We start from the raw sequence: 13,166 nt of genomic DNA on the forward strand, positions 1-13,166 counted from the left end.
GCCCAGAGGGCTGACGATGGGCCTTAGAAAAACAACCCATCCATTAGGGTGCCAAGAGCACTGTAAATGTAGAGTGTAAGCGCCAGCCATCTTCACTGTCATGCCCAATTCTCCAACCCCCCACTTGAGCTACTCGCTGGACAATGGGGCCACTAAACCTCCAACCCTCCCAGCCACAATGTCCGCCCACGTTGGCTGGCAGCAAGCAGTGACGGGGGCAGGGGGGTGCTGGATGGGGAGGCCTGCTGCAGGATGGGACTCTTATTGAGTGTTTGAGCGATGAGCCAGGTCATCACATCTACCCACCTCATCCATCATGCCCCACAAACGGACACAAATAGAGAGGACACATTCCTGCCTCCGCTCCCACTACCACATTCAAGCCCTCTCCAGCCTTTTCTCTGCGTCTCCGTCACTTTGTGAGCCAAGGCCTCAAGAAAAAATAAAGAGGACCAGAGTTCAGACTCTCCCTCGCTCTTGGAGGCCATGGGAGCGCCAGAAGAAAGCGCCAGGTGGTGTTCTGACTCTTGTCTCTTAGTATAAATTTTGACGTGGGCCAAAATGATGGGCAGCCAGAAGGACTGTATGGAGTGAGGAGGCGCGAGGGAGATGGACGGACAAAGAGCGAGTAAAATTATTTTCTGAAGTAAAAAAGAGAGAAACGAAAACATGTCAATCCACATTGTAGTCCTTTATTTCTTAGTTGTTCCTCCCACAGTATTGAATTGAAATGCATAACAGTTACATTGTAGAAAGCATTAAAACAAAGTACCTCAACTTGCTGATTACTTTTTAAAGTCGATTATAAACAAAAACAACGACAAAAAACAAATAAACAAACCAAAAAAAAGAAAAGAAAAATCTGGTCCCTCAAAACGGGAAAATAAATGAAATTAATCTGTTATTTATCATAAGTTTGGCACAAGGGATTAACATGAACCGAACATCACACAAGCTTGCAGACAACCGTAGAAAATGTCAGATACAGATCTTATCAGACCAATCATGCGCTTATGAAGAAATTATACCTGGCTTTTTTATTATTAATTCTTTATACTGTTTTTCTTTTTTTTCTTTTCTTTTTTTTTCTTTTTTTTCTTTTTTTTACATTTGAATCAATAAATTGTCATAGAAAAACCCCCTAAGTAATATCTATTCATCAACTGATTTCATTAGTAGAATAAGGAGTGAATTGTATGTTTTAATACTATCCGGCACTCAAATGTAATCTACAAACCCCATTGAACTGTGGGATTGGCCCGGCTTGGAATCTCCCCCTCGCCCGGGCTAAGAGCAGTGCTATTCAGTAAACAAACTACAGTTTGCCAAGAAATAAATACAATTCTCAAAATACAACAGCAAATAACAACAACAACACCAACAGAAACCAAAATGAAAAACAAAATCGTGATTGTCTAAAAATGAAAGACACACAAGCATGGAGTAGCTAACGACTAGCATTCGGGCTATTTAGTGGTATTGTTGGTGGACTAGGATGGATTCAAAGGCTTTGAAAAAGACTTATGCCCCTCGACAGAACAACAGTTAACTTCAGCACTGGCTACTTATTTCAGTAAATTAAACAAAACAAAACAAAAAAAAATCATCGGTTTTCTTCTCTTCCACTAAACAGACAATCTATTTATATCCTTTCACAGACATCGCAGGCGGGCAGGATGGAGTGCAGTGGACAACAGTTGTCAGACACTTGTGTACAGTGCTATGATTGTGCAGACACACACAGCTATGAAAGATGCAGATGGGAGACTGGCCTGATTTTAGTTGAACAATCGCTTTCTTATGTTTGTACTTCAGTGAGTTCAGTGATATTAAAGCACCGCCAGTGCTATCCTTACATGGAATGATTTTCATCTGAACTGAGGTTGCTCGCCCGACCTTTTAATGTTTTATCATCATGTATTCATGGGAAACACCTGTCGATCTCTCCGGGGGTTCAAAGGGAATTCTCGTTCTGGTTCTTATGCTTTACACACTGTGAAACATGCTAGGCTGAAACCAGCTGTCTTAGACACCACCAGCGTTACTCTCGGTGTAAAATGTTCTGCTTGCTTTGTATGTGCCGGCCAGGAAATTCAGTCGAGTGACGACACATCAGCATATCCACTTCCCACAACTTTCAGCTGCCTTTGCTGTGCAAAACATAGAAATTCAGAAGAATAAATACGGCTATTATTAGTTTAGCATTATTATTTTCACCACATCCTGGTTGGTGTCAATGTAACAAATCAATTTTAGGGTCTCAGAGGGACATTTTTGCTCTCTATCTGCTGGAGGTTTTTTTTCGGGGGGGGGCTTGGGCTGAAATGGATTTTGCATGGACAGTGGCCATGTTTTGGGGGTAAGGCCCCTCACTCAGCAGTCGGATGGGCTGTGGTTCCTGCTCAGCAGTCACTCTGTGGACAATCAGGGACCCCTGCAAAATAGCCCCTGCAATGGACTGCCAGTGCCGTAGGTGGATCAGGGTCGGGTTGAGAGCTGAAAAGGTAGGCGCAAAGAGGTGTCATCATACATGGCTGAGGGACTGGATGGCACTGGATTCAGCGGCAGCCCGTGCCAGACTGTGCCACATGGTGACTGGGGTGTGGGTAGCTGGGTGAAGAGTGTCCTTTTCAGCCAGGGACAGCATCATGGCATAAGCCTGAAGGAGTAAGGGGTGGATTACGATTTACTATATTATTTACATAAAAAACATTAAGTACACTGCAGATAATCGTGCATATGGATTGTCTGTATCTAAGTGTACGTGTGTGTGTGTGTGTGCATCTTTATCTACCTGAGACTTTGATTTCCTAAAGAGCGGCTGTTTGACTGCCTCAGTCAGAGATGGGGAACCAAATGAGCCGTCCTCCTCATCCCCATCCCCGTCTCCGTCACTCAGTTCACTCTCGTCCAGCTTGCGCATTTCAGAAAAGTGATGGATGTGATCCAAGGCTGAGTAGCTGCTCTGCTCCTCCTCGTCTTTATACCTGAAAGTCACGTCAAACATCAGTTAAAAGCTGCCGGGATGCTTTTGACTTCAAAGCATCGTATTTAAAATGTTGCATTTTGTTTTGGAGCTGCACCCTTGCGTCAAATTACCTCCTTGGAGAAGTTTTACAGCTGAGATTCAAGTCGTTTGGCTCACTCAAGTCCATTTCGTCTTGTATGATGGGATCACCAAGGTCGCTTTGGAGCACCTTGCTTTCCGATTTTTCAGGGGTGTTGCTAGGCTCCTCCCCTTCTTCTTCATCCGCACCTAACTCTTCCGCTTCCTCATCTTCCAGGTCACGTGACCTATGGCTGGCCATCAGTGGCTTTTCTTCTTCAAATGGACCGCCATTTAGCCTGCAGACCAGGAACATTACTTCATGAGGCTTGTTCGATGCAGTAGGCATTTAAGGTTGAAGAAATGAAACATCTACCATGTTGGCTGTATTTTCTTATTCATTAACTCATTCTGTTTTTCAGAAAATATTCAGTGTGATTAAGGAATTCTTCTAGTGTTTGTAGATGAACTGATGTGAGGCAGAACAGGGCAGCTGGAATTGAGCAGAGCCGGAATCCCGTTTGTCATCAAGGCTTTGAGGCCCCTTTGGGCACAGCAGCACTGGGTTGATCATTGCAGCACTTAAATGGAGTGCTCTGCCTCTCTCCTTGTTTATTTTCCCTACTATCTCGTATTCATCTAATAGGCAAAATATTTAGCTGACAGCCCCATTTGGTGGGAGAGTTATGAGAGCGCTGCCAACCAGCCCATTCCTCTATCCCTGTGGAGAGGGAAAAGGCCAGCTATCCAAACTGCCTGAGTCTTAATCTGTCCCTCTGTTTCAGCGCCACAGGAAACCGCCATTTGGTAAATCATCTGGAACCACATTAAGACTGATTCACTAATTACACTCTGGGACATCTTTCGTCAGCTCCCAAATATGCCATTTCTTGCACAAAGGATTCAGAGAAGGGGACTGAAAATTGAACGGGGGAGAAGGAGATTCATAGGAAACACAACACATCAAGCACAACACCACATAATTATAGAATGCTTATAAACAGCATAGCCGCACTGGATTTAAAAGGGATATGTTTGAGACGGAGGGGGAGAGAGGTAATTACACCGTATTCGATTTTAGCACAAAAAGGATTTGCGTCGTTTTGCCTCAGATTTCAGGAACTGATAATGTTGTACCGTCAGCAGTGTTCTCGTCAGAGTGGAGAGTTCAGGTGGTATTCAGGGCTGCAAGGAAGAACTAGCTCCAAAAGAGGGAGTGAGAACTCTGTGATTAAGAAAACAGATTCGCTAATTACGCTTTCAAACGTGGTAATTTGCTGGGGATAAAGTATCTATCAGAAGCAGTCAGCAGTGCAGCACTTTGAAAGGAAACACAGGCCGACCCTTTGACCCCACCCCCTCTACCCTCTTCCTGTAGGCAGACATGTTGGTTCCAGATGTGGTCCTCTAACTGCTGCACTACCCCTCCTGCCTCCCGTCCCTCTGACACTCTACCGCTCGGCCCTGCTCTCACAGGCCTTCTGCTCAATCACGAGCTAGTCTGCGAGATCTCTATCGGGCCTCCAGTGATCAAACCAACATGGGGCGCGTGAAAACAAACTCAGGGACCAGAGCAGACCTCGCAACTGTTATCCGATCTGATCACAGCTACAAGAATTTGTTTGCATAAAGCCCAGATGAAGTTGCATGCATATTGATATCTTTTCCTACATGTGGTCAAGAGGCAATTGATTTAAAGAGCTTGCTCACTTTTCCAAATCTTAAATGTCATCGCAGATAAGAATTCTTTACTCCAGACCCCCCAAAATGATGCGATTGTTATTAACAAAGCCTGGCTGGAAGGTATGAAATTGGATGTCTAAAAATGGCGGATAGTGGTTGACACATTGCGTGTGTGTGTGTAAATCCCACACAGTTAATACATATTCAATCTAATGTAGATTTACCAGTATCCTTTCAAAAGATCACCCTTCATCTGTTTTTTCCCTTTCTTTTAATTATTTATTTTTGAATCAGCTCGGGCCCTCCAGGCCGAGAAACAACCATCTCCTTGTATAGGTCAGCAGAAATAGGAGGAAAGACGGGCACGTATCACCACATAAAGCTGCTCTCACCCTTCCTCTGAGGGGTCCGGTGATGTCTGGTTCTGGCTTGTGTTGCTGATAAAATTTCTTATTTCGTTGAAATAAGAATCCTCTTTGTCATCCAGTATGGCGCTGCTGCTGTCCAGTTCAGACTGTGGGGACGACATTGCAGTTCCTATAGAAAGAACACACATTCCAGTCATCATGTGTTTGAACTCGATGCCCTCAAACTATTTTAAAGGATGAAAGTATGCTGTAAAAGATGCGTTATGTTTGTCAGTCTGTCAGTGTGACGTCTGTATCTGTATCTACATTACATCACTGAGGAAAATATGAATCGTGCTTTAGAAGGATGGGGGTTTGATCCCCGGCTGTATCCATGGGTAAGTTACTGAACCCCAAGTCGCACTTCGTATAGAAAATAAAGTGCCTGTATGAACGTGTGTGTGATTGGAGGACTGAGCCTTTTAATAAAAAGTGCTCAGAGTAGAGGAGCGCTAACTAAGTGCCAGCCCATTCACCATTTACATTTCTACTGGATTCTTCACTCTATTTGTCATTTTTTGGAGACCTTAAGACAGTTTAAAATAAATTTATGTGACATCTGGGTATACTTGGCCCCACTGAACTTTAGTAATGATACAAAAGCCGAAAGCTTAAGAAGCTATGGTTTTATTATATAAACTGTGGAGAAAGAATTTTTCTGCAAAATATTATTAGTCCATTGTGTTTGTGTTTTGTGTTGAGTGGGGGGAATATATAATTTAATGCCGAAAAAAGGAAAGCTTGACAGATAATTGATTTGCATTTGATGGATTGCTCATTGTGTCTGATTAAGTGGCGACCTCCTCTTAGGCCCGCTGCCGTCGGCTCCTGGCCAGGTGTCACTGCTCGTTCTGCTGATTCAGAGTCAGAGTGATGCAACCTCTCAACCCATAAGCTGTGAGCTGTGCTGCTGATGAAAGCAGCTCATTCAAAAATATTTTGTGCTGTTGTTGCAGAGGTCGATGACAGATTTATATAATTTAATTTCTCAGCCTCTGAGATTCTCTCCGATCAGGAGTATATTTTGTTTTATGCTATGCAGTGGAATGATTGATGAATCTAACGAGTCAGCAAATGCTGCTCTCATTTTCTCTGATAATATGGAAAGAAAAAAAAGAAAAAGTAGCTTGATTATTGTATCTTATTACAAAAAATATATATATATACATATATATATCCACGGTCTACAAAACTTGTGCACACCTGACAGATTGCCGTTCTCGTGCTTTTTGAGGTGACGATCCAGGTTGGTCTGCTGACCGAAGCAGCGGTCGCACAGGTGGCACTTAAACGGCTTCTCCTTGTTGTGGATGTTGCGAATGTGACGCTGTAGGTTGGAGGAGATGCTGAAGGAGCGGTCACAGTATTTACACCTGCAGAAAGAAAGTAAAGGCCTTTCGTTTAGCTCAGTAATTAAATGAAGAAAACATCAAAACGCACATGCCGCTGGTCATAAATACAACTGTACTGCATAATGAATCAGGAACCTGCGGTTTGTTATGTGGGGAAACATAATGGGATACATAATGTAGGACACCACACACACACACATTCATACAGACAGTCCCAGCAGTCCCACAGTCCCAGACATGATGGAGGAGCTTGTTTAAGGTGAAACAGCTCTGCCTCTTATCTCCAGCCAGCGCAATAAAATTGCATTCTTCTCTCACAAAATAAGCACGCAACAGATTTGGTTTGAGCCTTGCAAAAATTAGGAGCTCCTGCCAAGTTTCTTCATGCAAAATTATACGAGAAGATTACATCTTTTCTTCTTGTGGAATTAGCTCGCTCGATTGGCTGTCCCTCAGGAACCCTCCCCCCCGGTTATCTCCACAAAAAATTACAATAAAAGGCGGTGATCTTTAATGGCATGCCAGCATGTAGAGTGCAGGCTATCAGGCTGGGGCAGTAGAGGCCTGCATCTGTCTTTCTCTCTCCCCTGTGGTCAGCAGGCCCCTTCCGAACTTTGGGCCAAAATTCCTCTACCTTAGTAACTACAAAGCCAAGCACCGGGGCATCCAAATGTAGTAAGTCTTCAGAATTAATTTTTGCATGGGTACTGGACCACTGTTGTATTGTAACTAGTACTTCAGATGCACCTGGAAAAATCTGCTGGGCTGATAAAAGGGGAACCTTTAAACAAAGCTTCCAAAATGGAAAACAAAATAAGCGCTAAGAGCTAAAATTACTATTTTTTAACCACGATTTCTGGAATAAGATGGGAATAACTGTTCAGATGGGATGTAAGCCTCTATTTGGAGAAGCCAAAGTTTTTGTAGATCACTCTGTGACCACAGCTGCCGGGTGTGGACATCTGCCTGTGCTCCTCAACAACCCAAATCCCCCCAAACCTCCCCTTTCACCCAGGCGACGGACGCCATTTTTCATCAGGCAAATTGTTTAGCAGTAGTATAATTATTCCAGGCCTTTAATGGCATAAGAAAACACACATAAACTCTGTTCTAACTGTAGACAAGAAATCCCTGGGAAAACATCCACATGCTGTTAACAAATGAGTTGTGCTCTCTGTATGTGTGGTTGAGAGTACACTGTGTGAAAGTGTGTGCCCTGCTTTCACTCATATGTGCGAGGAGAGAAAAGCAGCTCTTTTTCATGGGGTGTTAATCGGCTATGGTGCAAATCTGATTTTTGACTGGACAATTATGTGCCTGCAGACTCTTAGAGCTTAGTAAGGATAGGTTGAGGGATACAATCGCAAAGTAAAAAAACATGAGGAGCCCGTAAAAAATGCTCTTACCTATACGGTTGCTCTCCTGTGTGAGTCCTCAGGTGGCGTGTCAGGTTGGCAGAGCGAGGGAATATTTTTTCCACAGTATCTATAAAGGAGTACATAACATTTTGCAATTTTTAAATGCTTCCAAAAAAAGAACAGGAATTCTTACTGCAATGTGTTCTCACTAAAACACAACCATATAAAAAACAAAAAACTACCCACAAAACGCACACCAGTCTCAGACAAGATTTACAAGAAAAGATTCTGAGCAAGGAAAAGAAAGAAAAACTGCAGAGACTACTAAAACTATTAAAAAATAATTTATGACTGACTTAAAAGTGAAAAATACAAGCCAAATCAGGGGCTTTAGTTACCTGCATGTGTAGCGCTCCTTTCCCTTGCGCAGTAGCGTGTCGGGAAGCGCCGAGGGCGGAGCTCTGAAGTCAAACATGGAGGGAACCGAGCGCAGCAGGTCACCAGACTCTGGCTTCAAGGAGCCAAACGTTTCCAGCTTCTCTGCCATGTTCTCGATTGCGGTCATCTGAAGAGACAGGAAAAAGGAAGGACAGAGTGAGGGGCCAGGTCAGCTAAGAAGAAATGAAATCTGACTTTTCATAAACAAGATTTTGAGACAACACATTCAGCGTGTTTTGGTTTCTGATTGCCGGATGCAGTAAAAATGCAAAAACTGACAATACCTAAAAAGCACAGAAATCCCACATTCTTTACGTTAAGTACATAAGCCAAAGAGTTATGGATTTTTCTTAATGGAGAACCTACTTTCTATATAGATTCGCTCACATCGTTTGAGTAATGAGTCTTTACAGGCAAAAAAACAGTTGAAAAGTCAAACAAGTGCCGAAGGAGAATTCTCATTATGACGCTCATGAATAATTCATACATCACAAGGTCAAATTCCTGTATGTGCATGACAAGAACACTGGAAACTGATTCATAACTTTCCCGAAAAATGAAAACCAGTACGCTTCCATTCATGGTTAGTGGCGAGCAGGTGTGCAACTGTGAATGTTAAATTAAGCCATTGCTTGTTCTGATCCAAACATGCATGTACAGTAGGCAGATAAACACACACACACATGCACATAGGATTAAGGACTGCGGCCAATCTGCTAATGAAGCTGAACCTTTACTTTCATCGGATACTCTCCGGGGAGATATCCGTGTGTGTATGTGCGCTCATGTATGTATATGAATGAGAAACTATGAGCTGCATGGTGGTCGTAGTTGATTAACTACCTTCAGTGTGTGTAAAAAACGGAAAATATATTTGTGTGAGAGAGTGAGGAATGTTCCTGTAATGCATTTGTGTGTGTGCAAAATGTGTGTGCTTACAGGCATGTCCGTTGCATGTGATTGCACATGCTTAGTGTGTATCTGTCTGTGTGTGTGTGTTTGTGTGTGTGTGTGTGTGTGTGTGGCAGAGGAGTGATTCATGTCCACTGCTGGGCTGTAAACCATTCTGTGCACAATGCGGGCAGACAGCACATTCGTCAATATGAAAGATGTTGACATTACTGATCAAGGGCCAGACACGGGTAATAATGATATCGCTGTGCTGAGAGGGGCGGGATGGGGGAGGAGCGGGGGGCTGGAGGGGAGTGAAGGGAGAACTAGAGGGAGGAGGAGAGGGAGGGGTAGGGGTCTCAGTAGGCCGCAGGGCCTGACAGGCCATCTCACACACACGCACACGCACAAACACACACCCTTACAAAGTTTTCCTTTTTTTTTAGCAGACACACACATTTGCATTATTTTGCCTGTATTGAATTTTCAGCCTGTTTCTCTTTCTTATTTCAATAAGGCAACAAATCAATGGTGATTCGGGTCCTCCACCAGAGCCCTGCTCCGACTTTGACATTCCATCTCCTGCTTTCACCCCCTGTCACTCTCAGGCTTCACGCCAAGATCGAGGAGACTGAGGGAAAAGAAACAGAGCACGAGAATTGGAGAAGAAGCATGATGAAGGACTAGATGATAGAGGAGAAGGGGGGTTAAAAAAAAGAATGGAAGAAAGAGAGACAAAGAAGGAGGAAAAAAAGCGTGCAAACAAGAAAGTAAGAAAAGGCAAAACAGAGTCCGGAGAGAGAAGGACTGATGGCTGATGGATGGCGGTGGAGTCGGGTGTTGGGAGTGGCTGATTAGGAGTGACGGCCGAGTGTAAAGTTCCTGCCGCAGCCGTCGGCGTTCCCACTGAGGGAGGATGTGGAGTGTCAGGTCTGTTTGATTATGAATATGCCAGTGCTACACGCCATGAATCAAAGGCAAAAGAGAGACCAAGTGGGAGAGAAGAGAGAAAGAGAAGGCGAGGAAGTGAGAAAAGAAGGGGGGGACGGGCTGAAAGATAGGCAAGAGGGAGGTGAAATGCTTTCATATTTCTTTTGAATGTATTTCATTGGGCTCTTTTCAGAAACTGGAATGAATGCTCAGTTTGTCTGCACTGCTCAATGAGAAGCCATAACTCCTGGGAACATTAAGGCCCCTAAAGCTGTCGGCAGTATCGAACCTGTTCGATAAGACATTTTTAGAGCAGAAAGCTACTCCATCTTGGCTCCATCTACTGGGGAATTCTGATCCCACCTCAGTCTACTCATGCGGCTACTCTCTGTTAAGACTCGTCTCTTTTTATTGTGGAATATATTTTCTTTGCATACTGAGTACTTGCCATGATAAAAAATAAAAACTGATCACAACTGTTCTTTAAATCCGTTGCTGCAATTTTAAATTTCTTTTTCACTAAATGCTCCAAAAGGAGATTTTTCTAGCCAAATAACTTGTGTGCAGGGACACAGCAAATGACTCACACGTCCAGTCCAATAGACTAGTGACCATCAGTCAGCTCCATGTTACACTTCAGACACTTTTAGCCATTGAAATTATTTTATGGATGTCGAGTCAGGCTCACTTGGAAATATTGCGTGCGAAATGTTCGACATTTTGATCTAACCCGCATGTACATTCAACCACACACACACAGACACACACCCCTACTAAAACCCCCCTATCCCTCCCTCTGGGCAGTGTGCATGCATCTGTAAACTTGCTTGTTTCTGTAGCACCACTCTGGGACCAGCAGTTGATTGGCTATCTTCAGATGTCAGTGATGCTGTTAGGGCCCTAATTAGCGAGATGCATTCTCATTTGTTGATCTTTATCGGGAACCAGATGTTTGGAGGGAGGAACTAACCTCCCGCTCCCCCCGCCAGTGTCCCAAAGAGACTGTTACCCTCTTGGTGATGTAAAGCAGCACCCCTAAAGACCACTCACCACCCCACGTTCCACTCATCCCCCCTCCCCTCATGCCCATTTGCAAGAGGTCTGCTTCATTCTCCAAATAAGCAAACATATATTCAGGGCTGGTGCATGGAAAGGGTGTAGCTCAGTTGGAAATCCCCACTGAAACACTTTCATGTTAGAAGTAAAGATACGTCAAGATCGAAAGATGTAAACAAATCAAAAAGGCTTGGATATGCATACCATAATATGTTAAACATTATAAACACTGATATGAAATTTCTTTTTATTGTCTCTGAGCAGTCGAGTCAGTGCGTGATTGTGACAGGCCAAAGCCATGCGAATGCTGGGTGATGTCAGTTGGAAACTGTTTTGGAGCTCGTGCATTAACTGTGGGATAGGGTTTGTTTGCTTGACGTACGGACACATGGCAAAACTGTAGGTTAAAGAGGAACTTACCCAAGTTCTCTGATCTGGCAAATGAAACTGAGGGGCGGAAGAGAAGGAAAAGAGAAAGCAGTCAGAACCAGAAAGTGGCGCATGAATCAACAGCTTTTGATTGGACACATATGGGTACAGAAGGGATGATGGGTCTTGGTGCAATTAACTTTGAATGAGCAATGAGCTGCCTATCTACGGAGTTATGGCGCTGGAATTATAGGAGGCTCTAATAGTTTCCAACACTTCCTGGTGTTCAATAAGCTCATTATAGAAGGCTACAAATTCAATTCCAGTATGTAATCTAAGCCAGTATTGGCTAGCAGTAAAATTTCCTGCCAGGAAATAAAAAGCTGAATCACTAAAGGTTGAAAGAACTTCCAGCCCCCTCAGCTTTGCAAGCTCTCTTTTAATATATTGCTCAAGAGTGACTCAGGTGACTGAAAACAAACCTCCTCAAAAGTACGCGGAACAGCCCATCGCCTGGTCTGGCTGAGACCTACCCTGGTCTGGTATTTGCGGGAATGATTTGTGTGTCCAGACATCATAAAGTCATAAAGATGGCCTAAGCACTCAGTTAGTGTTTCTACTGATAGGACACCTCATTAAGGCATGTGGGACGGCCATGTGGCTGCTGCAGGCTGGGCCCATGCAGCAGTCTGGACAGGGGACATAAATCAGACAAATGAAACAGCCTGTAAAAACCAGACCTGAAACAGCCAGAAAAGAGAGAAAAAAATCATGTGCCTGAGAAAGTGGTGTTTTCACTTTCCAACAGACCGTTCTCACCCGCGGGGGAAGATTGAACAAATGAACGTCAATGCAACATGTCATCGACATGCATACACACAGACCCGCGTGCACGCATGGACACATACCCGTTAAATGGAGCCTCACGCTGGAAATACTGGCACAGAAAACCCAGGGGCAGAAACCGTTGCTTTAAGAGCATATCATTTTTTTATATTGTAATCAAAGACATATTATAGGAAGATGTGTCACAAAGTGGCCTTTCTTTCCGAAACACATCTGTTTCGGGGAGCCAGCAGCGGGCTTAACAGGCAGTAGCTTGGGTAAAACTAGAGTCACATGCTAATCCTCATTAATTCAGTCTGGTCAGCCTGTGATAACCATTAAGGATAAAGGCTCTTTGTAGAAAGAATCATAATATGCACTGGTTGGTTAAATTCCATGTTGCTGTCACTGCTGTGTACACAGGAAGCCAAGAGTGGACTTGTAAGCTTGAATTGTGCCATTGTTTGATGGCAAGACCCATGACAGCTGTGATGAAACTCCTACCTTTATAAATTAGGGCAGTATAGGCATCTAAATCATCAACTTTAAACTTAAATAACTAAAAGAGTAAATGTAGTAGGTAGGAATGTGCTGCTGAACTGGTAAGAATACATAGTTTAATCCTTTATGTTGTACCCGGTATGCCTCCTTTCCCAAATTTCCCCAATTCCCGTGAATGCCACAGTTTAAACCTACCTGTGGATGGAAAAGGAAGCCCGGAGCGGGTCGCATGTACTTGTCTTTCAGAGTCTCAAACGGATCGCTCATTCTCCTCTTCTCAACCCTGCTAATAGTAGATTTCTATTAGCTC

At 43.7% G+C, this 13,166-nt stretch overlaps 1 protein-coding gene across 1 annotated transcript in view; it reads right to left on the bottom strand.

The window, feature by feature from the left end:
• Positions 1-672: 672 nt before the first annotated feature.
• The window catches only part of mecom (MDS1 and EVI1 complex locus), a 125,155-nt gene continuing 112,661 nt past the window's right edge, over positions 673-13,166 (bottom strand). Inside the window, 10 exon segments of the mRNA XM_005474502.4 lie at positions 673-2,659; positions 2,795-2,987; positions 3,100-3,345; positions 5,122-5,266; positions 6,340-6,509; positions 7,895-7,962; positions 7,964-7,973; positions 8,245-8,411; positions 11,582-11,608; positions 13,052-13,139. Coding sequence (XP_005474559.1) covers positions 2,525-2,659; positions 2,795-2,987; positions 3,100-3,345; positions 5,122-5,266; positions 6,340-6,509; positions 7,895-7,962; positions 7,964-7,973; positions 8,245-8,411; positions 11,582-11,608; positions 13,052-13,139 — 1,249 coding nt within the window. The 3' untranslated portion in view covers positions 673-2,524.

This window comes from Oreochromis niloticus, linkage group LG14 (genome assembly GCF_001858045.2).
Source record: "Oreochromis niloticus isolate F11D_XX linkage group LG14, O_niloticus_UMD_NMBU, whole genome shotgun sequence".
NCBI lineage: Eukaryota > Metazoa > Chordata > Actinopteri > Cichliformes > Cichlidae > Oreochromis > Oreochromis niloticus.